Source organism: Amborella trichopoda, chromosome 7 (genome assembly GCF_054954075.1).
Source record: "Amborella trichopoda isolate Santa Cruz 75 chromosome 7, AtrichopodaSantaCruz75HAP2 v2.0, whole genome shotgun sequence".
Classification (NCBI taxonomy): Eukaryota; Viridiplantae; Streptophyta; class Magnoliopsida; order Amborellales; family Amborellaceae; genus Amborella; species Amborella trichopoda.
In genome coordinates, this window is record NC_142342.1 from 9,845,891 (window position 1) to 9,871,146 (window position 25,256).

Sequence of the window (25,256 nt, forward strand, 5' to 3'; positions counted from 1 at the left end):
GGACATGCAAAGAAGTCTTAGTTTTTTGGAATAGCAGATCACTAATATGACATTGCAATCTACTTTATTAGGAATTGATGGAAATCCACTTCTGTATGCTTGATTTTCTTGCATAGTCAGAGGACCCTATAATGAGTTAGAAACCACTTACTGAAATCAGTTTTCTATTGGCAATTTTTTATGATAAATAACAGGAGAACCATTCTCTATTAAACAATCACCATCCCCACAAACATTGTTCACAATGCTTGCGGCCAAAACTAAGTCACAGAAATTCACCACACGTTACTGAATGGGACCAAACACCTCAATACTTATCAAAAGAAACTAATGAGCAGTATGACACAGAGAATTGCAACAGCTTCAACAGCCACAAACCATAAGAAATAATCAAATCGTTCAAAAAACTAACCATATGCATTCCAAAAAAACCCACTTTTAATGGTTTGGATGAGGGATGGAGGGCTTTCGCAAAAGGAAAAATCTTGTTTCAAAATTATGGACAAAATGTTGATATAAAATGGGTAGAGTCCTTGTTTTAAATCTACCCACACCAACACGGAGAGAGAGTCTGAAAAAGTGAGAACGAAAGTCTCTAAAGAAAGAAAATAAGTAAAATTTCTTTTTCAAAGAAAAGAAGAAATCTTTCAGAAAAGCAAACACGCCTTTAGATAGAGTATGGTAGTAGAGAGTCTGAGAGAGAGTATGGCAGTGAGGATGTCTTTCTGCAAGCTACGTCATGACTCCTACTATATTCGGGGCTTTGATCAAAGTCACGTTTCAGATAAAAATCGCTCCTGTAGTAGGAGTTCATCACATAACTTGCAGAGAAAGCTCGCTTTTCGTAGCGGCCATACGTCAGGGTCATCGCCGCTGCTTTCATCTCCTCTTCTTCTTTATCTACTTTTTTTTTTTTTTTTTTCTAATCGTCGCATCCATTTTATGTCAAATGCTAACATCATCATTTATTCATTTATTTATTTATTTATTTTATTTTTATTTTTATTTTTATTTCAAATGAAGAAGATGTATTTTCTCTATGTTTACTCCCAATGTTGTTTACTCCCTATGTATTCTCTCTATGTTGTTTCTCTTTTCATTTCATTCTCTCCCTCTTTACTCTGGTTTCTCTGTCCATTTTGAAAGGCAATTTGAATGTAATGTACGACAAGAGCTCTATGACATGAGAAATAAACTTGCCCTTAGTTTTACCTCTATCCATAACGAAATGTAGTGACTACAAATCAATAAAAAATATGTAAGTTAATGGGATAATGCTGTGGGAGTATACTCCGTAGTGAAGCTATTCATGAGGTAGGAGAGATGCATTAACAGTAAACGAGCATTAAGTGTAGGTTGTTCCTGTGAAATGAAGCCTACTTTCATTTATTCAGCAAGTGTACCATTTTTCTTGGACTCTTCACAAGGTTCTAAATAAGGGGAAGCTTTATGTCTTTGTGATACAGGAATCACAAGTTTTCTATAGATGGGTTCACTGTTTCAAAATCCGGATCAGTCCTAAGCTGCAGCGATCTGGATCAGCCAAATTGGCTGATCCACCGAATCAGTAAATAAAAAAACCATTAAGGAAAACAAAAAGGAGCTCATAGAGCATTTTCCATATTTATAAAATGTTTGTTTGATAGTACCAAGTAAACCTCTTATAAAGGGGAATAATGTATCTTAGATAGAATAGGGCCAATCAATTGGCTGAGAGGTTCATATGGAATGCGATTTGGAAAGAAAATTTTAGAAACCGTGGGTGGGTCACTTGGTATTGGGTGAGGTTCAGGTGGGTTAGGGGATGCACCACCCTCAAAATCTAAATTATAAGAAATTATAGATGGTTGTCATCCAGATCACTATTAACGTGAATCTAGGAAAAATATATATATATATATCATAAATATACCTTAATTTTTATCTATTTAAAAAAAAAAAAACCTCAACTTTCATAAATCTTTTTTTTTCAATTTTTGACCAAAATAACATTCATGGCTCACGGCAATTGTATTACCACCATTACATAAAAACTAACTTTATTATTACAACACTCAAAATGCCATAATACTATCGCACTATTTTCTCATTTACAGTTGTGTTTGCATTTATCTCTTTGATCCTAACTCTTTTTAATATCAAAGAAAAGATAAATATTAAAAAGAATTAGAGAGAGAAAGAAGAAATAAATACAAACACAATCATAAATGAGAAAATGACCATTTTTATTTATCTCTTTTTTCTCTCTCATTATTTTTATATTATCTCTTCTTTCTCTTTCTAATTTTTTTTAATATTTATTTTTTTTCTCTCTCTCTAAATCGTCTGAGAAAAAAATATTTAAAGACAAAGAAGATATAAGTATTAAAAAGAATTAGAGAGAAAAAAAAAAGATAAATATAAAAAGAATTAGAGAGAAAAATAATAGATAAATAAAAACAGAATCGTAAATGAGGGTTTATAGGGTGCGATACTATTACGGGATTTTGTTTTGAGTGCTGTATAACATGGATTAGTTTTTTAGGTACGTAAAGTACGGTAATGGTGTTTCACGATAATACGTACCGTAATGGTGCTTCACGATAATATGACTACCGTTCGAGGTTTATAAAAGTTAAAGTATATTTGTGATAATTTCCCAAAAAAAATTATGTCGCACAAAATCTATTCAGTACATTTTTCTTTGCTAAAGCTTGGACTATGGAAGCATATGTTGTAGGAGCGAGAGAAAGAGAGTTACTTATTTATGTACTCAAGGTCACGTAGTGAACCACTGTTTTTCTTAATATACCTATATTTTATTATAATTAAAAAAAAAAAAAAACTCAATTTTTCAAAACCTCACTTACACCCTTTCTCACAATTTTCAGCTTTTTTTGGATCAAAATAACTTTTACAGTAGTCTTTTTACTGTAAAAAATATGACGGTAATTTAAATACCGTAATAAGTTGAAGGAATATTGGGGTAATTAAAATACCATAATACTTTAAAGTAGTATTACGGTAATTTAATTACCGTAATAACATTACAGAAATTTAAATATCGTAATAAGTTATTACGATAATTTAAATACCGTAATAAATTGAAGGAGTATTTCGGTAATTAAAATCTGTGATACTTTAAAGTAGTATTATGGTAATTTAATTACGGTAATATTGTTGAGCTTCGAGACAAAAGATTTTCTACTCTATCAAGAGTTTACTATCTATTTACTCTTTCGACAAAAATTTATGCTAGATATATTTTTCAAATCTCAAAATTTTAGAATATAATATCTGCTTAATTTTTATGTGGTGCTCAAAATTTTAGAACAAAAACACTCATAAATAAGTGTTTTTGAGTAAGAGAGTAGATCCACGTCGTGCTCCTGTACGAACATTGAGTTTTTGAAAAATATAATTCCGAAGAAGCAGCAGTCGTGATGCTTGCCATCAGTGGCACCTCACGAGAGCCTTTGCACGGTACAAAAGCATTTCCTTGGCCCGAAAATATGTTTTTTCCCGCACCCATTGCTGGAACTTGAACTGAGGATGATCAAATTGTTGAAGGCTTAAGTAATAGTGGGGCTGGTTCTCTGGACTCTAGAGTCTCAGAGGTATAGGTACATGATGAAAGAGAGGGGAGAGGTCTCACTGCTACTACCTGCTGCAAAAGCCGTTCTATATCAGATGGGTTTCTTTGGCAATGGATGGATGCCTATATTTCCTTTTTACTTTCTCTCTCTAGAATTTCAAAGAAGATGACGACTCAAGAACATCAAATTTTGGTTGGTTGCTTATAGCTGGTCTGTAGATGGGGGTGAGAGATTAAGCCGATGGGGTGTGTGTTCTCTCTCTAAATTCAGCAGAGGAAGAAATCCAGCAAGCTAAGAACCAGAGGGAGAGAAAGAAACTTCATACCCAAGCTTAAACGTAAAGAGAGAATCCATGAAAACCATAGAAAAAACAATCAAAATGAAGAAAAGAAAACGCAATAGCACATCAAATATAGGTAAATTCTCTCTTAAACTCAGCTTTGCTCGGGAGGAGAGGGGTAATCATGATATTAATTTCGATTTGAAGCTTTCCAACCATACGGTAACAAAAATACCGCATAGACTTCCTCCACATTACGGTAATTAAATTATCGTAACAATAATTCAAACTATTACCGTATTTAAATTACCGTAATACTTTTTGAATTTTTTACGGTATTTTAATTATCGTAGGTTTAAAATGTATTAAGGTAAAAAGACTATTGTGAATGTCTTTTTGGTCCAAAAAAAGTTGAAATTTGTGAAAAATAGTGTAGGTGGGGTTTTGAAAAGTTACGGGGTTTTTTTCGATTTTACTAAAATAAAGGTATGTTAGCGATAATTTCCCCAATTATTTTGATGTCTTTTAAAAGAGGAATATGGTAGCCCATAAAACCTCACTTTAAAACTCATGAAAAACTGCAATTCAAGCATTAGAAAAGCTTTACGTCGATCATCTTGGCTTGAACATTATGGTTGTGAAAAAAATAAGATTTCCAGCTCTAAAAATACAGTAACAAATTATCTAGACCATCTATTTCGCCCAAAAAATAAGTGTTCATAGATTCACAAGATCTGAACCATTGTTTTAATTTTGAATTTTATTGTCTGCATTGAAAATTGATTTTAGAGTCATCATAGAGTTTTTCATTGCCGAAAGTACTTATTAGACCAGGATTTGAAGCGAGGCTTTATTTTGTTTTCATAGACCAGGATTTGAAGCGAGGCTTTACTTTGTTTTCATAGAGCCTAGTCCTTATAAAAACCTCATCATTTAAAAGATAATATATTTAAAATTTATTCTTTAAGACATTGAATATTTCAGATTTTACAACGGGATGTTGTAAAGTTTAAGTTCATTGGTCTTTGGTACAATGCCTTCAAAATCATCTCTAACCATCAAAGCCACCAAATGTGAAACCAGATACCTCAAGTTGTACACGAACATCTCTTTTTGGACTTTGTGATCGGGATCAGGGCTTTTTCCAACAAAAATAAAGAAAATTTTGCTAATATCTCACTGTTACTTGCAGAACTGAAAAAGCATCTCCAATATTTCATTTCTTCTCTTTTTTGTATTTTTATTTTTCTCAAAATACCCTTCCCTAATCCCGATCTAGGACTGTCCGGCCTCCATTTTGGGGGAATAAATGTATACAAAATCTCTAGGGGTCACATGGAAAAAAGAATTCAAGGATTGAATGGGCCCCTCTTTGGAATGAACTATAAAAATTAGCAAAACAGGGCTTGTTGGTATATACTCGATTTCCCAAGGTTTGGACCCATGCCCGGACCTGGGTTAGTTATACCAGCCAGGTCCCAAGTCGGGTCTTGTTCCATTGCCGGGCCTACTTTTGACACTTAAAGAGGTTGAATTAATTGGTGATGTTTGGGTTCTCAAGAAAATGTCCCCGAAGCCCTAGTTTTGTCGCCCTACTAACTTTTCTCTAGCTTTCAAATATAAATACCAAGTTGATATTAGATGGGCCGTTTCACTCCTTGAGAGTTTTGGGTCATCAAATTTGCCTAAAGAACATGAATCATGATGAACCTCCAAGCTTTATCAATGACAAGCAATGGTGCAGGGATCATGAATTCGCTTCCCAAGTTTTTTTAGCTCAAAGTAGATCGAGCAGATTGATTAAGCGTGAAATTGATCAAACCACATGAACCACAAAAACAATGATGGAGAAAACAATGATAGACAATTACAAAAGTAACAGAACAATGACAACAAGCAGAGTGTTGGTCGAACGAAGTCAAATACGACCAGCTGCTGCATCCCTTTCATTCCCGCTTAAAGAAATAAATGACAGGCCTGAACTTCATAACTACAAAATTGGTGCTTTCCCAGCGCTGACAGACCAAATATTTTACATGAACAAAGGTATATATTGTGGATCCAAAATTGCTTACTTACAACCGTAAAAGCTCGGCTTAAGATAGTAGCCACCATCGGAACCATTAAATGGATTCGTAACCCAAAATTGAACATTTGGAACTGAGATTGCATGAGGTGGTTTTTGGAGTCATCAATAATTCATTGAGCCAACGCTGAACCTTCCAATGTGAGATGACACGTGCCAAAGTTGCGGTGCTTACCATCAGCTTTGTTAGAAAGATGAAATCCTTGAAGGGGAAGCTGGTTAATGAGCAGAGTTTCTAATAGGCAAGCCACACTCCTCCCTGGGACCACAACATAAAGAAAAGGCACATCCTGCATGCCTTCTGATGAACGGTGTGTACGGACGCGACCAATAAGGTCATCTGTCTGTATAAAACCACAACTTTTAGAACCTAACCTTCACAAATCTCTACATTTGCACTTAATAGCAAGAAAAAAATTTCTTTGCTTCACACAATTTTGCCAAGCCACACAACAGAGATAGTACCATGAATATTGGTAACACACCCAGGATTCTTTATAATAGCAAAAATAATTTGGGCACGCAGAGTTTTCATCATTTGCTGGGGCGATGATGACATTAAGGTCATTAAAAATGACACATTTAATGCACTTGGGCACTCAGTAAATGTCAGCCCTTGCTTTGTAGAGAATTCAGATAACTATTTTTGTCTAGACATGAATTCCAATAGAGGATAAGGGTATATTTTATAACCAAAATATATTGAACAAGTCAAACATTTAGACTATTACCATGAGAACATGTAAATAGTGTGTGTGTATGCATACATGTTGCATGCATGGAAAACTAGATAGATAGATATATATATATATCTATATATATATATATATATATATATATATATATAGAGAGAGAGAGAGAGAGATCGGAAGTAGGATACCTGTCCAACATACAACTTCAAATCAGGCCTGACTAACACATATACACTTGAAGTGCCTATTGTCGAGGGAGGAGGTTGTTCTTTAGAATCAACAGTGACACAAGAGATCTCTGCAAGTGCAGCTATACATTTCTGCACGTAAAGTTCGTTCAACTTTCTCTGACAAATGATGGTCACAGCTCTTCCAGCATTCTGCAATAATCTCTGCCTCTCCGCTGTATATAAATGTAAATACAGTGAAATGCATACAAATAGTTTTAGAAGGCATGAAAGATTTTAACAGTATAAAACATTTGGTTTGAAGACATTACCAGACAGAGACATCACATGTGAGGAACTCGTTGAACTTTCTCCACAGCCTTCATTTGTGACACATAATCTTCGGAATTTCATAGAATCATGTGGGGCATGATCATCTTCATATTTGGATAGTCCATTACTAGTTAAAGCATCAATATCAGTTCCCTTAATTGACACATTTTCAAAAGAACTAGATTCATTACCTTCAGGTCTCAAACAATCACTACGATCATACAAACAAGTAATTCCAGACTGATGAGTTCGATGCCCCTTTGCACCATCAATCTTTTCTAAATCTGTTTGAGCATCTTTGATAGTGAGATACAACTCCTCAGCTCTTCTGATAATAGCTTCAGGGATTCCTTCATTTTGAGCCGTCTCAAATGCAAGGCTTTCTCTACAAATTCCGTCTATTAACTTCCATGTCGGTTTTGTTCGACCATTCACTTTCTCCGTTCCCATTGCTTTAGAAACAATGTTCTTTGTCGCTAGTGGTAAATTGAAGAGGGCATGGATGTGGGTTGATACAATGCCCAGGCAACCAATATTATCGAGAGTTTCCAATATGCTTCCAGCAATGCAGGTGCCTTTCCACATTTCCGTTCCCCTGCAAATTTCATCCACTAGCACAAGGCTCCTTGCAGTGGCTCTTGTAACTATTGACCGCAGCTCTGACATTTCCATCTGAGACGAATGAAGATGCCAAAACAAAGTAATAAACTGTCAAAAAAGTATAGAAAGATGCTTTTGGCCATGCTGTACAGTATGTGTATACAAAAAACATTAGGCACCAAAAAAATAGCATGACTAGAGAAGTGATTGATTCAAAGAGTTCCATAAGTTTGTAGGCATCACAATGTAACAAAATATCTAGTAAGAACATATCATAGTATAAACTAAACATATAATATGATGAACAGAGATGCACATTGCACATTGACAATACGATCATGGACACATGGTTTAAGATTGAGTTGGGGTCAAAGCAGAGAGAGCCCCATGTGTGGTCATAGATTTGGCTGGCTACCAAAGTTTAACAGATTGTTTCCTGCCGAACATGTGGGTTTTCCTACGAAGGGGAATTTCAAATAAATAGAAGGAACCAAGAATCTGGCCAGCAGACTTCGTATCTCTTCGCAATGCAAGAAATTAGCAGGAAGCAGCTGTCCCTGAAAGGCTGACGTATGGAAGCCTAGCAAATGGTATAACACACGCGCATGAATGTGGCGTGCGCATAAGCAGAAAGATGCTAGCTAGAGAACTACAAACAATGTTTGCACTGCAACATCCTGTAAAGTGGCTTGTGAAGCAAGTAAGAGAAAAGCATACATATATATATATATATATATATGGGATTGTATACAATGAGGCTACCTTTGGTACAGGGAGAACACAGTTACTTACAACCATCCGATGTGAAATCTGATAGCTTGGATGTGTCGTAAAGTTTAAGAAAATTTCTTTTGTACTTGGAACTTGGTAAATGAAATAAATGCAGCCGACTAATTTCACATCCAATAGTCAAGATTAATTGTGACCACCTTGTACCAAAGGTAAATGATCTCATTGTATACTTTCCCTGTATATATAAAGGGAAAGGATCCTGTCAACCCAAGGACTGACTGCTAAAGTGTCAATCAACGGCCCAGATTGAATCTAGGCCAGATCCAATGGTTACGACCTCATTTCGTATTTGAATTTTCTTTATTTTTCTACAAATCCAAATCACTTGAAATTTGGAGCATCTATTCTTCAAAAATAGGAGAATCTAATAAAATTATAAAAATAAATAAATCTTAAATATAAATTGACCAAAATACCCCAAAAACTTTTTGGAGGTATTTTGGTAAATTTATATTTTACGAATTATTTTTTTTATATTTTTATTCGGTGCGCCTTAATGAGAAGAATGAACGTCTAAAATTTCAAGAGATTTTGAAAAAAATAAAAATTCAAATACGAAATGAGTCGTAACCGTCAAATCGGCCAAAATTCAATCTGGGTTGTTAGCTAAAACTGCAGCAGTCAACAAGTGGGTTGACAGAATCCATTCTTTTATATATATATATATATATATGGATATGGAAAATGTTGAGATTAACCCTACTAGCTCATATAAACATATGAGTTCATATGAGCCCAATGGCCCAGATTGAATCTGGACTGATCTGACGATCACGACCTCATTTCGTATTTTAATTTTAATATTTTTTCTACAAATCCAAATAACTTGAAATTTTAGACATGTGTTCTTAAAATATAGGATAATCTAATAAAAATATCAAAAAAATAATTTACAAGAAATAAATTGACCAAAATGCCCCTGAAAAGTTTGGGGTATTTTGGTCAATTTATTTATTGCGAATTATTTTTTAAATATTTTTCTTAGGTGTGCCTTGATGAGAAGAATGGACGCCTAAAATTTCAAGTTATTTGGATTTGTATAAAAAAATTAAAATTCAAACACGAAATAAGGTCGTGACTGTCAGATCAGCCTAGATTCAATCTGGGCCGTTGGGCTCATATGTTCATATGAGCTAGTGGGCTAATTTCAACATTTCCATATATATATATATATATATATATATATATATATATATTTGTGTATTTTGGGTTTTTCAAAACACGAACTATTTCATATGTTTGCATACCAATTATTTGATGGAAAAAGTTTATATAAGTGCGAGGCTGTAAAGAATCAAATTAAGGCGCACCTCAAAAATTTCACTAGAAGAGGTTATTTCGATGCCCAAAAATCCCCAAATTGATCATCTCGACATCAAGATTCATGGACATGAGAAAAAAGGAATTTCAAGTTTTGGAAATAGTGCATCTTGTAATGCATTTTTTGACTGTCAATTTTCAAGAATTTAAAGTGTTCATAGATCTGCTTGATCTACAATATTTTTTAAGCTCTAAATTTAATCATTAGAGATGAAAATAAATTTTCAGGCCATTTCAAAGATTTCCAGTATTGAAACTACATCTTTCAACACTACTTGAAGATGCACTTTACTTTATGTAAATATGTGTTTTACACTTCACACTTAGTAATGTCAAGTTCTTCGCATTGTCTTTAGGCAGCATTCTTTGTATTGCATAAAAAAGGCAGCCCTACAAAGGCAAAAGGCATGTATTTAAGATGTTGAAGGCAGCTCTAAGGATCAATGACCGAAAACCCTTATCAAAATGAAAGATGAAGAAAAAATAGGCATATGCAGAATGTGGAGATAAAGCAACAAGCATGTTGCCAACTTAGTTCATCATTGTTGGTACAGGGACATGAGGTCTAACAGCTTCAATTACTATTTCAGATTGACATATCCCAAATTACTAACTTTCAAAGATAAATCAGAGGCCATGATAAAGAACAACAGCTGAGCTTACACAGAATAGATGCATGTACCTGGAAGGAGCTTTTCCCATCCGCAGGACTATCATAGGATTTCATATGAAGCATGATAGAATCAAAATGTGGAATGACAGCAGAGACTGCCGGAACCATCAACCCACAAATTCCAAGTAATGCTGCAGCACAAATCGACCGAAGCAAGCTAGATTTGCCACCACCATTTGGTCCCGTCAAAATAAATAAGGAATGCATTTTAACAGTATTTTGTATAGCATTTCCTTGAGCAGCATCAAACCAATATGGTGATAATCCCACAATCTCCATATAGTCATTTTCCCATGACAAAGTGCTGCCCTGTGTCCATATTCATAAAATGAGATGCATTTCTCCAAAATAAGACAAGGGAGAAGTAATCAATTCTTCTAGGGCTAAGATAAACTTGAGATCTCTGGTATAGTTCAGCCACAATAATCAAAATAGCGGATTCAAAATGTCTGGTATCCATCAAGACCCCAACATTTCAGGGAATTAATAACCACCATGATAATTATATTTGTTTATGGAGAAGTGATCTGAAAATCAATTTCTTAGTAGCTTCGATAACTGACACTTTTTCCTACCAATAGGAAAATATTCATGTTAAATAGTTTATTGAGCTAAATAATAGTATCAAATCATGAGTGGATTTTAAGATATTACTGCAGATCTATCGAACTCCTTTAATGTGGGAAAGACCCATTTCCTCCTCCTTCCTTCACTGCAAAACCCAAAGGGGGCGTTAGAACCAGTATGCATACCATAGCGAAAATTTCAAACTGATTATATTAACTGAAATGAAGATATTCTTGTGGTTTCCACAATGAGAGAGCGAGAGAGAGAGAGAGAGAGAGAGAGGAGACTTCTGTCTTAAATTCACATATCTTAAAAATAAGCATTTGTAATATTTATTCCGGTAGCATGGTCTTTTCCTGAGGCTCACAATTACAAGCTCAATATTGATGGTGCTTCCTTGAGAAATCCAGGTTTAGCAGGTGGTGGTAGAGTTATCAGGAACAGAGTGGGCGGTTTTATTGCTGTTTTTGCAAAGCATTTTGGTTTTGTTTCTAATAACCAAGCAGAATTCTTGGCACTTGAGGAAGGAATTCAATTGGTTATTCAAAGGAATCGCTTTCCAATTCAGGTAGAAAGTGACTCAGCCTTGCTTGTGAATGTCATTCAGAATCGATCCAGTGCTCTATGGAGGATAAAGACGATTGTAGACAATTGTTGCACCAGACTGTCTTCTCATCGATGGTCCATTACACATGTCTTTCGGGAGGCTAACATGGTTGTTGATGCCCTCGCTAAGAAGGCAGCTGCTGGCCCCGGTGCTACTGTGTGGTGCCATAGACCACCAAATTTCCTTTCCTCTCTTTTATTACATGATCTGGCGCAATTGCCCTACTATAGGGTTGTATGTTAATTGTTTTTCTTTGCTCTTTTATTAATGATAAAACGGGTAGGGGGCCTTCTCTCCCACTGACTTACCCAAAAAAACAAAACCTAATAGAGCTGTATGCAAACAAAATACAAATTTGAACTATTTCTGGGGTAATAGAGCAAAACGCAGATATGCCAAAAGGGGATAGAAAGGAAATGAAACTAGCTAGTATTATGATGACTAGGATGTAAAGTGCCAAGTTTAAGACATTTGCTCGGGCCAAGAAGCCTAGAAACATTATGCTGGCCTTCGAAATTGTATTACAACGTACCATCAGATCGACCTTATATGTGTTCTTCAAAAAAAATTTGAATAGTGATTGAGATGAATATATTATCTACTTTCTGATATCAAAATTTATGGCAGATAATAATATGACAGTTTTGAGTTCCAAACATGGCATGAGATCTCGAATGAAAAGTCACACCAGAAATGAGTTTACCCATATGGGTCAAACAAAATTGTTTGCAATCCTTTTAAATCTTGAAGACAAATTAAGGCCGCTCTATACTCTATGCAGCTAAGTATCAGTGTCCAACCTGACATGAGCAAATAATGCCTTTGCAATAACCAGCAACATGGATGAGTAGACAAGAACATTTATCTTAATTTGCATTTCAGTAGAAAGTCCTCGCAAAATATCCATGACAACCGCCTTGGCTCGGGCATTTGCCTCATGGTACCTAGATGAAAAGTTTGAACAACTTTAACAGAGGAATTACCTCAACAAAATTCAAATGAAGATAGCTTCAAATAACCTCATGGGGTTTCATATTTAAAAGACATTAAGATCATCTATACAAGTTTATCCAATGATCACCTATTCAGAGCAACCTCCACCTTCTCAGTTGTAAACCATTCATCTCCAACATTTTTCCCTTTAGAATCTGTAGCAGGTATTAGTCTCTTAATTTGTTCTTCACCAGGAGTACCACCCCAAACAGATGGTACAAAACGCTTTCCTTTAAACCAAACAGCTTCATGCTCTTTGGCATAGGTTATATCACCCCTAGGACCACCATGTGGAGACATGACAGCTTTTACTCTCTGAACAATTGGAAGGAAGTCTTCAGTAACCTAGAAATGAAACAGGATATGTTGTTACTCCAAAGATAGGACATACAGATGACCAATTATCAATACAATAGAAAAGTATTTCAGAGCCTGCAGTGAACTTTGTTAAAAATTAAATGGCCCGACAAGTGAAACACTAGAAACATAACAAAATGTCAGACTGGAGAGTTGGGACAACTTTCAATGTGACTAAACATCTGCAGAATTCACCCTGTACATCTATTTACAAGACAAACCAATCGTTGAGGTTATAAACATAATAAATATCAAAGAGGAGTGCAGGGGTCCTGAAAAATGTGTCCATCCCTGAACATATAGATGCTATGGGGTACCCAAGAGAAATTAGTGGCATCTGTTTGGAAGTTAACCATTGGTGAGTTTGAGACATTAGAATTCAAAAGCTTAGAATGACAATTTATTGCTTCATCTGAAACACATATTTACTTTTATTCAACTATTCAACAAGTAAATAGGACCACAGAAAGGAAGAGGTGTAAGTTCAAGAGAAAAAATAGAGGCAAAAACAACAACAACAATGACATTTAGCAAGGGTAGAGCATAGAGGCAGAGGGAAGAAGAAGAAAAAGATGAAGAAAACCACGTGAAAAGATGATACATAACAGAGAAAGGGTATAGGGAGATGGAATGAGAAGATTGAAATACGATAAAGAGGCAGAGGAGGGTATTGAGTCGAAGAATTACATAGCAGTTGCTAACCTTAAAAAGCGTCACAGGAATGAGAAATGGCAGCTCTTTCTGCAACCAGAAATCTCTATGACCTCAGCATCCAAAGACATTTACAAAAGCCACAAAAAAGGCCATAAGCCTCAAGCAGAACTCGTCACAAGGGCATCATCCTAATTGCAAGGGTCTAGGATCAGTAAAATGTGACCCTAATTACATGGTGGTGTCGTTTCTAGACTGTAAAGGGAAAAAAAGATAAAAGATAGAATCTTTGACACAACCTGGATTGATACCATGGCACAAAAGTCTCTATAATTGTGGTATGACCAAGAAAACTTAAAATAAAATCTGAAACTCCATAATTTCCTTGTTATAAAATCTTCACTTTCTTTGTTATAAATCTAGAGGGTAATTTTACGTGGATGGCACATGATGCTATCATGTTCCCCTCCAAATAATTAAAAATAACATTCGATGGAAACATAGTCATCAAAGGATTGGACACACAACTTCCTAAGCTTCCAATTGAACTATATGAAAGAAGCCTTAATGCAACCTACAGCCAAAGACAAGGATTCTGCCGCTCTCTCTACTTCTTTGATTGCATTTTCTGTATGGATTTCTTTCACGCGACCCTTCCATGATGACTCAACGTCTTCAAAAAATTCTCCTGGAATACAAGGGACAGAACTTGTTGCTTGAACTCTTTCTCCTTGTAGGGAAATCATTTCACCAATTCTATGTGAAACCAATCTGCACTCATTCACCTGAGACATAGGCAAGCCAATATCTATGTCAAGTAATGTCAATAACGCAGGAAACACAAACTAGTCGATATTGTAATGAAAATTATGAAAAAGAAAACAACTCTTCCAACTGAAGATAGAAGCCTCAAGTTAAAAAGCAGCATAAATCCAGCTTGATAACGAGAGCTTCCATCATAGCATGCATGCAAGATTAAGATAAAAATACCAACATGAACATTTCATTATCATTCAAGTGAATTAAAAATCCAACCACAATTCAATTGAGAAAAGGAACATCTCTTTAATAGATTCTATCGCGGAACTTAGAGCGCAGGACTTGAACAGTTCATGTGCTTAAAACTCAAGGTTCCTAAGATAACATCTGAACTAGTACCATAGCACGCGCATCTTTTAACTGCACAATCCATAGAAGTGATGTCAGAGGTGCTCATGAATCTGAGGCACTTGAAAAGTGATCGATTCTATCAACTCATACGACTCAGATGATTATGATCCATATACAACTAACCCAGAAAAAGGAACCCACCCTTACATCAGGATAGGAATGAATATTGCAACTTGTTCATATAGAATTCTATCGAAACTGTAACTCCAGAACTATCCAGGTTGAAGTGGGCACACTGATAAGATTCCTCACCCATGGTATATGCCAAAACTTCATGAAGAGCTTCAGATGACTCATATATTTGATAAGCAAAGTACCTATATGTAATGTAAGTCAATGCCACGCTTGCTACAGTAGTGACTTTACCTCGAAACACCAGTTAGGCCTTTAGGAACTTGACTGAAATCATTGCTTTTTATAATTGGATTTGAAGGTTTACAGTTGGATGTTTTCAGAAACTCATGAATGTGACAGATCAACATTTTCTAGAGTTGGGGTCACTTTAGAGAAGCTTGATTAGCATGTGAACTTAACCAAAGAAAGACAGCATGCGAACTTGCAACGAATGAGAAATATAATTCAATCAGACAAATAGCACACTCCAAATAGCACACTCAGGGGTTACTTACAAGACAACATAGTACATATAAAGAATACAAGAGAAACAAGAATCTCGCAGAACGCCCAAATAACATAACGGACATGTAAAGAATCCTACGAATGGAAAAGAGCACCTCTCAAGGTCTATATACCTTTTATTGTAGTTTATAATGTTGAAACACTTCTTTAGTAAATATAACATATAGAAGTTCCTCCAATCAATACTCTTGGTAACGCCATGGAGAAAAGAGCATACATAATTGTAATGGAGAAGATATGGATAGCAGGAAGATTCTTGGAATGAGGAATATCAGTAGAACTGTTGTAATGGAAGAGCCATGGACAGCATGGATATTCTTGTAATAGAAGTGTTCTTCAACTAGAAGAGCATGCGGGATTCATGACTTTCGAACTTATCAAATTAAAATGGTGGAAAAGTCATTGTTTATCACAAATGTAGTGTGAAAGTTGAAATGCAAGTCATAGAGAAATCCTCACACAAAGTCACACGTACTTTTAAGAAGTAACTTAAAATGAATCTTCAAAGAACCAAGGCAACAAAAATAGACATGAAAATACCAGGGACTCGCAATCGATCTTCAAGCCAGTTGCAACCCAAGTAGGATCTAGCAGCGATTGTAGGATGGGATTAAGATCTGATTTTCCATACAAGTACAGAACATCGTCGACCACATTTTTTATTCTGCAAAATTCAATGTGGTTTGCTTCCTTCGACTCAAGAAGCTTCACAAGCTGAAAAGTAAAATAACATGATTCTCAATCATAGATACAAAAGAAACACTATTGCATAAACAGCAACAACGAAGGAAAGCTACCAACTTTCATTATCTCTGAGATGAACAACGGATCACAGCTATGTTGGAAGGATAAACCAAAATAATATCCAAAAATATACATTCAAGTATGGATGATTTTTCATTGGGTAAATACACAAGTACCTCATATTTCGAGAGTTAGCTGCCTCAGCACATACGCTGCGATATGCTAGAACGAAGCTAATGAATTGCGATCATGTATGATGGGCGCAAATGCCACAACAGAAATGTAGATACATGGTTTCCCATCCATCAACGCAGTCAAGACATAACATTTCTAAGTTCAAGTCTAAACAAGGACATGCAGATGATGGGCATCTAGAAACTCAAATTTTAATATTAAACATCCTCTACACATAAAAAGCACAATTCAACATGCACAACAAACATTCTCCACACCTGCATCAACAAAAGCCATCATACACCCAAATTCACAACCACACACATAAATAAATAGATGATTGATTAATAGATAGATAGATAGAGAGAGAGAGAGAGAGAGAAAGTAGTCGAGAGAGAGAGAGAGAGAGAGAGAGAGAGAGCGAGCGAGAGAGAGTAGTCAAAGAGGAAGGAAATGGGACGAGTCAAAGAGGAAGGAAATAGGACGAGTCAAAATATAGGAAACACCATCATGTGCATATAAAATGAACTCAGATTGCAATACTTTGGATTGTCTCAATAAGGGAAGGCAAACAAGTCAGAGTGAAAAACAACACTAAATGCATGCGAACAGGTGAATCAAAATGGAACATTTCTGGAAGGAATTTGAGTTCATGTCAAATAAGACATGGAAATGTACTAACAAAAGTTGCATGTGAGGCTTCTCCTCGTTGGGTAATGTGCTTAAATGGAAATGTGAAATGGTACCATGTCTTTAGTTTATTTGTTGTCTTATTTAGCACAAGCACATTATTTTCAGAAAGACAACAAAATATGTTACAAGCACATCAGGATCGTATTTAATATCCACTAGCCATGTACCAAAAACAATTGAATTACAAACTCATTATCATTTAAAGGATATGTAGAAAAGACTTGAATTACAAACTGAGCCGACCCCAAATAGTTGAATAAGGCTCGGATGATGATGATGATGATGATGATGATGATGTAAAAAAGAGACTAGAAGACAAAAAGATTTTGGGACCCACAAAATGCACTGCAAGGTAAATTTTGTGTTCTAAGAAAATTCTAGACCAAATTTGAAAGACAGCTCGCATATCAAAATATTTCAATTATGTTTTATCATCTTTTCTAAGTAATTATTTACTTACCAAATTTATTGAATGGGCCTCCCCCAACTAGGGAACTTCTAGCCGGCAACAATCCATGTTCCCATTCCCACACCAAACAACTATGGTCCATAACACTAGCACAATGAGAAGTCCGTGCGTGGTCAAAGAAACTCATCACACAGGTTGTGTATCTAAACATTTTTCTAGAGAACCCTTAATCTTATACCTGTATCCCTTAACACATGAGACACATCAATCCCCTTGTGTTCCACTTTCCACTTGACTCTCCAGCTATGTTTATAATAATCAAACAATTACTTACTTATTGGTAAAAACAAAGACAAGGAAAAACCTCCAGTAGTCACCATGAATTGTGAAAATAAAAAGTTGTAAGAAAAGCGGCTACATCGTACCAAAAGAGACAACATTTGATATCAGCCGACAACATTTTTATGAAATAAAAATTAAAATAATTAAATTCTCCCACCAACACAATTAAAAAGTTACTGACCTTTGTTGCCGGAATAACTGTAAATTCAGGAATTGGGCAACTTATATTGCTCATTAGCTTGCACGATTCTGCAAAAGATAAACGAAACCAAAGTCATCACGAGCCTAAAATGCATATGGAGGGGCAAATACACCAACAAAAAGACTTTTCAGAGGACAAAACTCGCAAATGGAGTGTAAATAAAATAAACCGACCCGAACAAAGTTCATAAGAAGATTAGATATTTTGGACAAGCATGACTCGATATGACAGTACCATGCAATTTAATTCTCTGAGAAACAATGGTATGACAATGCCCTTAAAAACTATTTTAGCAGGAGGAAGGGGCAGTCATAACATGATAAGAAAATGCCTCTGGATTATAAATATAACGAAATCTCAACCATCAGAGTATGACAATCTATTAGCCTCTGTTAATATCACCTTGGATGTGAAGCACACAACACGCTGACTCTTTTTGTTATAAAATTGAAAGACTTGGTTTTGTTTTATTGTTAATGAAATTAGAGTTCAATCTGCTGGGTCAAATGAAAGCAGGGCATGAAGGTTCAACCCCTAGCAACAATTGAATGAATTTCTTTCATGTTAACTTTGGTCATCATTGCTTTTGAGCAAATCCACGCTCTGGAGTAGAAAATACCAGCACTGATCCAACCAAGTATCACTACTCAAAGAGCTGCCTTGCAAGAATTTGCAATGACCTTTCATTAAGAAGATTGAGCTTCAAACACACATAAGAAGGAAGCCACAAAATACTCAGGAGCTTTCAGCATGTAAACAGATGGACATGAAATATTTGGTAACAAAATGAGTCTTCAAAAGTCAAAACCGTCCAAACTACTGGCTTATAATCAAAAGATAAAATGAAGTGAAACTCTTCCTCCTAATACATGCCATTATTCAACAGCATCTTGTAGTAAATTCGTTATGAGGAAGATGTGTTACTAGATCCCAAGCAAGGTCCCAATGGAGGGCAGCCTATTCTTCATTTGTAGCTTGCACCGACCAAGTAAGAGATGCGACTTTGCAGCTTCGATGCCCACATCAAAACAGTGGCAGATAATGAAAGAAATGTATATGTTAAAAATGCTTGATACTGGGAGAAAAACTATTGAATTACATGAAGGAGAACAAATCCTTGCAACAAAAATGTTTCAGCTAATAAGGACCAAAAGTAAGAATTTTTTTCCTAGTGAGTTGAAGGATATGACACCATCAAGGAAAGAAATGCTCTTTACAACAAACAAGAGACCATTAGAAGCTCCCTGAAAATCACAAGAGTTAGCACATAAGACATGCACTAAAAAACACCAATGACTACCCATATGAAGATGGCAATAGACTAAATAGAGACTTTTCAAGTGGAATCTTTTATTACAAAACATGTTCAGCTACCAATGGCCAAATCAACAATGTGGTATAGAAGAAATTAAAAGAACACTGCCAATTCCATAATATAATAATTCCTACAGAAAAACCAATTTTCCTTTGGAGTGGTTGAAATATCTAATCAAAAGGTACTATGCAAATTCGACACTCCTTAATCTTAGATTTCAAGCTACCAAATAGAAATGTGGAAAAGGGGGAGGTTGAAGAACTAAACCATCAAGTTATGCCGAGGATTCAGATACCAGTAACAAGTGCCCAGTTCGTCACTTGCACCAATCCAGCACATTCTTATGCTACCCATTCTAAAATCAGTAGCATACCAGAGAACTAAACCTCACGAGCATAGATCATGGATAGTAAGGAATATACAGGGGCCTAAGCAATAAAGGCACTAAATCATCCATAAAATCCCTATCATTTATATTTTGAACAGAATGCAATATTTACCTTGAATTGACAATGCAGTAGGATACATGGGAGGATTAAGTAGAAGATCCCTCATATATCTGATGTGAAAACACACAAGAAAAAGTCAGATGTGGTAGAGGGAAAGGATGTAGATCATATCACTCTGTACAGAAAACAAATAAATTAATTAAGAAGATGGCTACAAGGATACAATGAACAGAATGCAGAATATCTTACTATCAGACGGTAAATGTTGTCATTACTTAAAACAACTAGCATAATGTAGCAGTAAAAGGTTGGAAAGACAAAACTAGAAACAAGCACCAAGATATGGAAGAAAGAGAATGGCATCACCAAAAACACAATGCAGAACACCAAACTATGCTTCTAATAATAATGAGAAAAGTTATCCTACATGAGAAGTACATCAAGTTGAAGCAATCTCCATTCACAGCAGTGCAAACAATAGTACAGCACCAAATATGCCATGGTGCAAATACATAAGCTGAATCATCACACAAAATCACTAAATGACAAAAACCACCAGAATTCAACTCTAACGAACATCAGAAGCACAAAGTGCTAAACATTAGAGCGCTGAAAGTAACAAAGAAAAATGGTAAGAAACGCAGTTAAGGAAATTCCATGGAAGCACCCTAACATTGAACCATTCTAGTAATATTATGCTTTAATTAGGGACTACATCCCTGACTTTTGATTATTTACCTTGATGAAATGCTGCTGCCCGAGGAAAGAATAAACATTATCATATGTCCCAAATAAAGCACCCTAAAACACAAAGACCAGCCTCACTACAACACTAGGAATGGAATACATCTTTGTAGGGCTCCACCCTTCAACCAACACAATAAAAAGGTCCACAATTCCAACCACCAGGACAAGAGATATGCCCAATTTTTCAAGGTTGATAATGTGCCCAATTTTGCCAAGTTAAAGCCCTTCACATCCCTTGAAGAACAAAGATATGTTCTTATTTAAAGGTTTACTAGATCTCATTAATGAGTATAATTTATATAAATTTTACTGTCTCACGAAACTATACACTCTGTTAACAAATAAGAAACAAAAAAGTGTACACTGTCAAGGGTTTTACCAAACACAAATGCAAAACTTCTGATTGTTGCATCTCAAGCAAGGAAGACTACAATATAGCAAGGAAGACTACAATATGACATTGAAAAAAATTAAATCTCTGACTGGAAAAACCTCTGCACATGCCAAATTTTTTCATTCTATATAAAAATAGGATAAATCAGTACAAGACAACATCCAGGCAATTGAAGATCCAAATATAGAGGCTATTTCGCATCTAACACGTATTCATTTACGTGACAATCTACAATCCTTGTTAGCATCAGTACAAGACAACATCCAGGCAATTGAAGATCCAAATATAAAGGCTATTTCGCATCTAACGTATTCCTTTAGATGACAATCCACAATCCACAATCCTTGTTAGCATCCAGCCACAAAGCCAACAAGTTTAACCCCAAGCACAGAATATTTTGGTTAAAAAAATAAGTTATTAACAACATATGGCAGAATGCACCTTACGTGCTCTGGATGCATTACAGGTTTGGTACATTGTTTTTGCATGCATATGCATAGATGGACGTATACTAATACTATTATCTGCAGATCAGAACAATTTGTGATTTCCAAACTAGTAGAAATCATAAGTAGAGTTCACCACATGTAAGATTTGCAGCAATGAGCATAGCTGGAATGATATCAAGGAACCTACATGTATAAATCCGCACAAATAGCCTTAGGAAATTAAGCTACCAATCACAAACATGCCCTTAATATGTGTAGGTAGGTATGTTTGACGAAACATAATTTTTAATATTCAGATTTTAAGATATTTGATTAAATGCATTGTTGGCTTTTTGTATATTTCAGTATTGCTTATTATCTTGATTTGTGTTTTCTTGAGTATATTTGACTGTCAACCTGTATTTCAGAATGTTTATAGATTTGATATTTTTTACTTTATGGCTGTAAAAATCAAATTTATCATCATCAACAGAGCCTTTTCCCAACTAATTGGGAGTCAAATTCAAATTTATATGGAGCCAAATTCCATCAAGAATTCTATCAAATTTTAGAGTGATGAACATCTTACCCAGTATGAGCCAACCATCGTGGCAGTCCAATATATTTAGACACTTTGATTTTTCAAAGCCCTTCCATCAAACGCTGCCCTTCTATCAAACACTTTGCAAGTGCATATCAAATTTAAAGAGAAAGAGAGATAGAGAGCTTGTCAGAGACTCTAAGCCACATATAATGTATTTCCTCTCTCGTTTACAAGCAGTCATGATTGGAGGGTAGATAGTGAAAAGAGGCAAATTGATGGAGTTTAAGTAGGCATAGATAGTGAAAATGGACAACTAATTGAGTTTAAGTAGGCATTATTTGGGACAGAGAGAGAATATAGATTGGAATGCAAAATAGTCAGGAGTGATTCAGGGAGAGAGAGAGAGTTGTTCTAGAGTACTCTTAGATATTTCACATCTCTCTCTCTCTCTCTCTCTCTCTCTCTCTCTCTCTCTCTCTCTCTCTCTCTCTCTCTCTCTCTCTCTCTCTCTCAATGTCTTACAACAATAACCCACCAAGACAGAACAGTTATATATGTTCACCAGCAAAACTAATCAGCACACATCAGATCTGCATGCAACTTGAATGTTGTGAGCGGAAAAATGGATAGAGAAACCAGGACAGCACCATGACACCATGGCTGAGACATGTTAGTTAAGTGCATTGGATCACTCAATAAGAATGGTGTGTTTATTCCGGCTCATCACTACTTGAAGCATAATCAAAACCAGCTTGGTCATGCCTCTGCCTAGCCAAGCACCTTAGCGTAGCAGAAGACATTTTGTAAACCAACAATTAATCTCTTCTTCTTTCACTGGAACGCAAAATCTAGAAACCTGTATCTCAAACAACCAAAGAAAAAATTCAATGCAAAATGTAAGGTTTACACCCAATCCTTACAATCTCATTTCTTCAAGAACCTAAGAAGAAATTTTGTTGAAAAGGGAAAGAAGAGAGAGATAGTTGGATTGCGGGTTTGAAGCTAAAGGAGGACAAAGGAAAGGAAAAAACCAAATCCCATTATTTACTATGATGGAGAAACAAGATGCAGTGCAATTAAATTTTTAATATGCTCATAAATTCAAGTCAAACTTAATCTGGGGAATTCAGATAGGAAAAAAGTTTATATAAGGTTGAGGCCCAAAACAATCAAATTTAAGGCTCACCTCAAATTGATTGCCTCAACCTTGAGATGTACAGGCGTGAAAAAAAAAAAAAAAACCTATTTCAAGTCTGGGAAATAGTGCATGTTCTAATGAATTATCGGGGCCCTCAATTTTTCAATATTTTCAAGTTTTTATAGATCTACTTGGTCAAAACTATTTTTGAAGCATTAAATTTTATAATTAGAGACAAAAATAAATTTCAGGCGACCACGAAGATTTTTTCTACAGAAAAATCATCTTTCGACAATATTTACAGGCATGCCTTACTTTGATTGTTTAGAGCCTCAACCTTATAGAAACCACACCCTTTAGATATTAGGATTTTATTTGGGATCTACATTAATATTGTTTTGGGTAATCAAAAAGGTCTTAAGGTATTTTAAGATAAAAAAATATTTCATTTCACAAAATATCATGATATTGATCAAATAACCAAAAAAATGAAAACTAGCCCAAAAGGATTGTAAAGTCACAACTATCCACAATTAATACGAAGTGAATGAACAAACTAGGTTCTCTCATCCACCTATGAATGCACTTGACTGGTAAACATGAAAGCTTTACTCCATAAGAATGTTATCTATGTGAATGAGGTTCTGTACAGAGAAGAGCTAATGATCATTTCCATTATGTAACCAGGGAGATAGTAGATGAAAGTGAAGCCAAAAAAAGAAAGAAGAGAGTAAAGGCAGTAAAGTGGTTCCCAGGTATAAGTGGCAAAACATTGTCTGCTCAAGAAACTGCAATATTATTCAACAGGAGAAGAAAAAGTACGAAGAGAACAGAACATGTTCGAATATAATGTACTTACATCACAGGGAGACCAGTGCAGCTTGATGGAAGCAAAATTTTCAACAAGCTAGGAATTCCTTCAGTAGGTATGCAACCTGTAATTCATGGAACACAAAAATAATAACGGAACCAAACAATCAATCTACCTTTAGAGATTGTTTATAATTGCAAGATATCAAATTCAGAAAATATATGAAAAAATTTGCAATAGATGCAGTAGCTGACCAATTTGAGTTGCAGCTCCAAGGTATAATGGCTGAGGCCTTTTTTCTGAAGAAACTGTGACATTTCGAAAAATTTCTTCTTTGTCAAGACCATAAAGGTCCCTCACCTTCAAAAGGAAAACAAATTTTAGAAAATTTCGAGCAGACACCTTCAGATATTCTAGTTCAATCTTCCAAGTTTAATTTTATAAAATTTCCAGAAGATATTTTAGGGAAATTATATACATTGTTAAAATGCCATTTTCAAGAGTATCCAGAGTCTTCATCAGTCATTCTACAAACCCTAGGGCATCTGCAAGAAAAGGTAAACCCTATATTTTCAAATTAAGCAATAAATAGTCATGATGATCAAATTGCCAATTAGCCCAAGTTCGCATTCCTCAATTTGTGAGTGCATCATAACAGTTTATCTCCAAATTTGAGATTCACCATAGGACAGGTCTATGGAAAAGTTTCTAATGATCCATTTGCTAAAATTCAGTAGGAATATGGTGAGATGTTGACCTTCTCAACGTTCAAATTTAACATTTTAAAAATAAACACATATTCATGCATAAGCTCATGCATAAGTGCAAACAAAGACAAAAAGAAAGTTAAAAAAGCCCACCTAACAGCCTCAAATTGTGGAAGCCAAAGACATTGAAAGAATAACAAACATACAAAGTTAACATCCTCCAGATACATCCATACTTGAATTGGGTTATAAGAGACATACTTCTATGAACACATGGCATCAATTATCCATGTTCCCTCTAGAGGCAATCTCTGCAAAACTTAGAAACACAGTCTCAAGAAGATAAATCTACAACACAAGGTTCAGGAGATCAGTGCAAACTGTTCAGAGTCTCCTCACAACCCTTCCCAAAGGGATGAATTTGTAGATGGTAGTTTCTTCAATAACAATTATTAGTATTCCAACATCAAAACTTAACAAGCCAGTAGGGCAGCACAGAAAGCAACCTTAGAAGAACAAAAGGGACTGCTACCAGACACATACCTTGCACAAAAGTCCATCAGCAGGACTGCCATCGAACCACTCAAAGTTCTTGTCAGTACACTCCCCCCATAGCAAACCACCTTCACCAAATTCTCCCCAACGATGTGTCCCTAT

At 35.5% G+C, this 25,256-nt stretch overlaps 1 protein-coding gene across 10 annotated transcripts in view; it reads right to left on the bottom strand.

Annotated features, from left to right (window-relative positions):
- Positions 1-5,697: 5,697 nt before the first annotated feature.
- MSH1 (MUTL protein homolog 1) overlaps positions 5,698-25,256 on the bottom strand; it is a 40,506-nt gene continuing 20,947 nt past the window's right edge. For 5 of the 10 annotated variants that reach the window (XM_006854264.4, XM_020673531.2, XM_088871806.1 and 2 more), the window contains 14 exons: positions 25,143-25,252; positions 24,147-24,252; positions 23,941-24,016; positions 19,882-19,940; positions 18,046-18,113; positions 16,043-16,216; positions 14,272-14,478; positions 12,774-13,030; positions 12,493-12,636; positions 11,173-11,230; positions 10,528-10,827; positions 7,133-7,805; positions 6,822-7,036; positions 5,698-6,285 (listed from right to left, as the gene is read on the bottom strand). In XM_006854264.4, coding sequence (XP_006854326.1) covers positions 6,055-6,285; positions 6,822-7,036; positions 7,133-7,805; positions 10,528-10,827; positions 11,173-11,230; positions 12,493-12,636; positions 12,774-13,030; positions 14,272-14,478; positions 16,043-16,216; positions 18,046-18,113; positions 19,882-19,940; positions 23,941-24,016; positions 24,147-24,252; positions 25,143-25,252 — 2,678 coding nt within the window. In that variant the 3' untranslated portion in view covers positions 5,698-6,054. Of the gene's footprint in view, positions 6,286-6,821; positions 7,037-7,132; positions 7,806-10,527; positions 10,828-11,172; positions 11,231-12,492; positions 12,637-12,773; positions 13,031-13,744; positions 14,215-14,267; positions 14,479-16,042; positions 16,217-18,045; positions 18,114-19,881; positions 19,941-23,940; positions 24,017-24,146; positions 24,253-24,370; positions 24,408-25,142; positions 25,253-25,256 lie in introns of those variants that run through there. The other 5 variants (XR_016059157.1, XM_088871805.1, XM_088871807.1 and 2 more) reach the window with 5 other exon arrangements.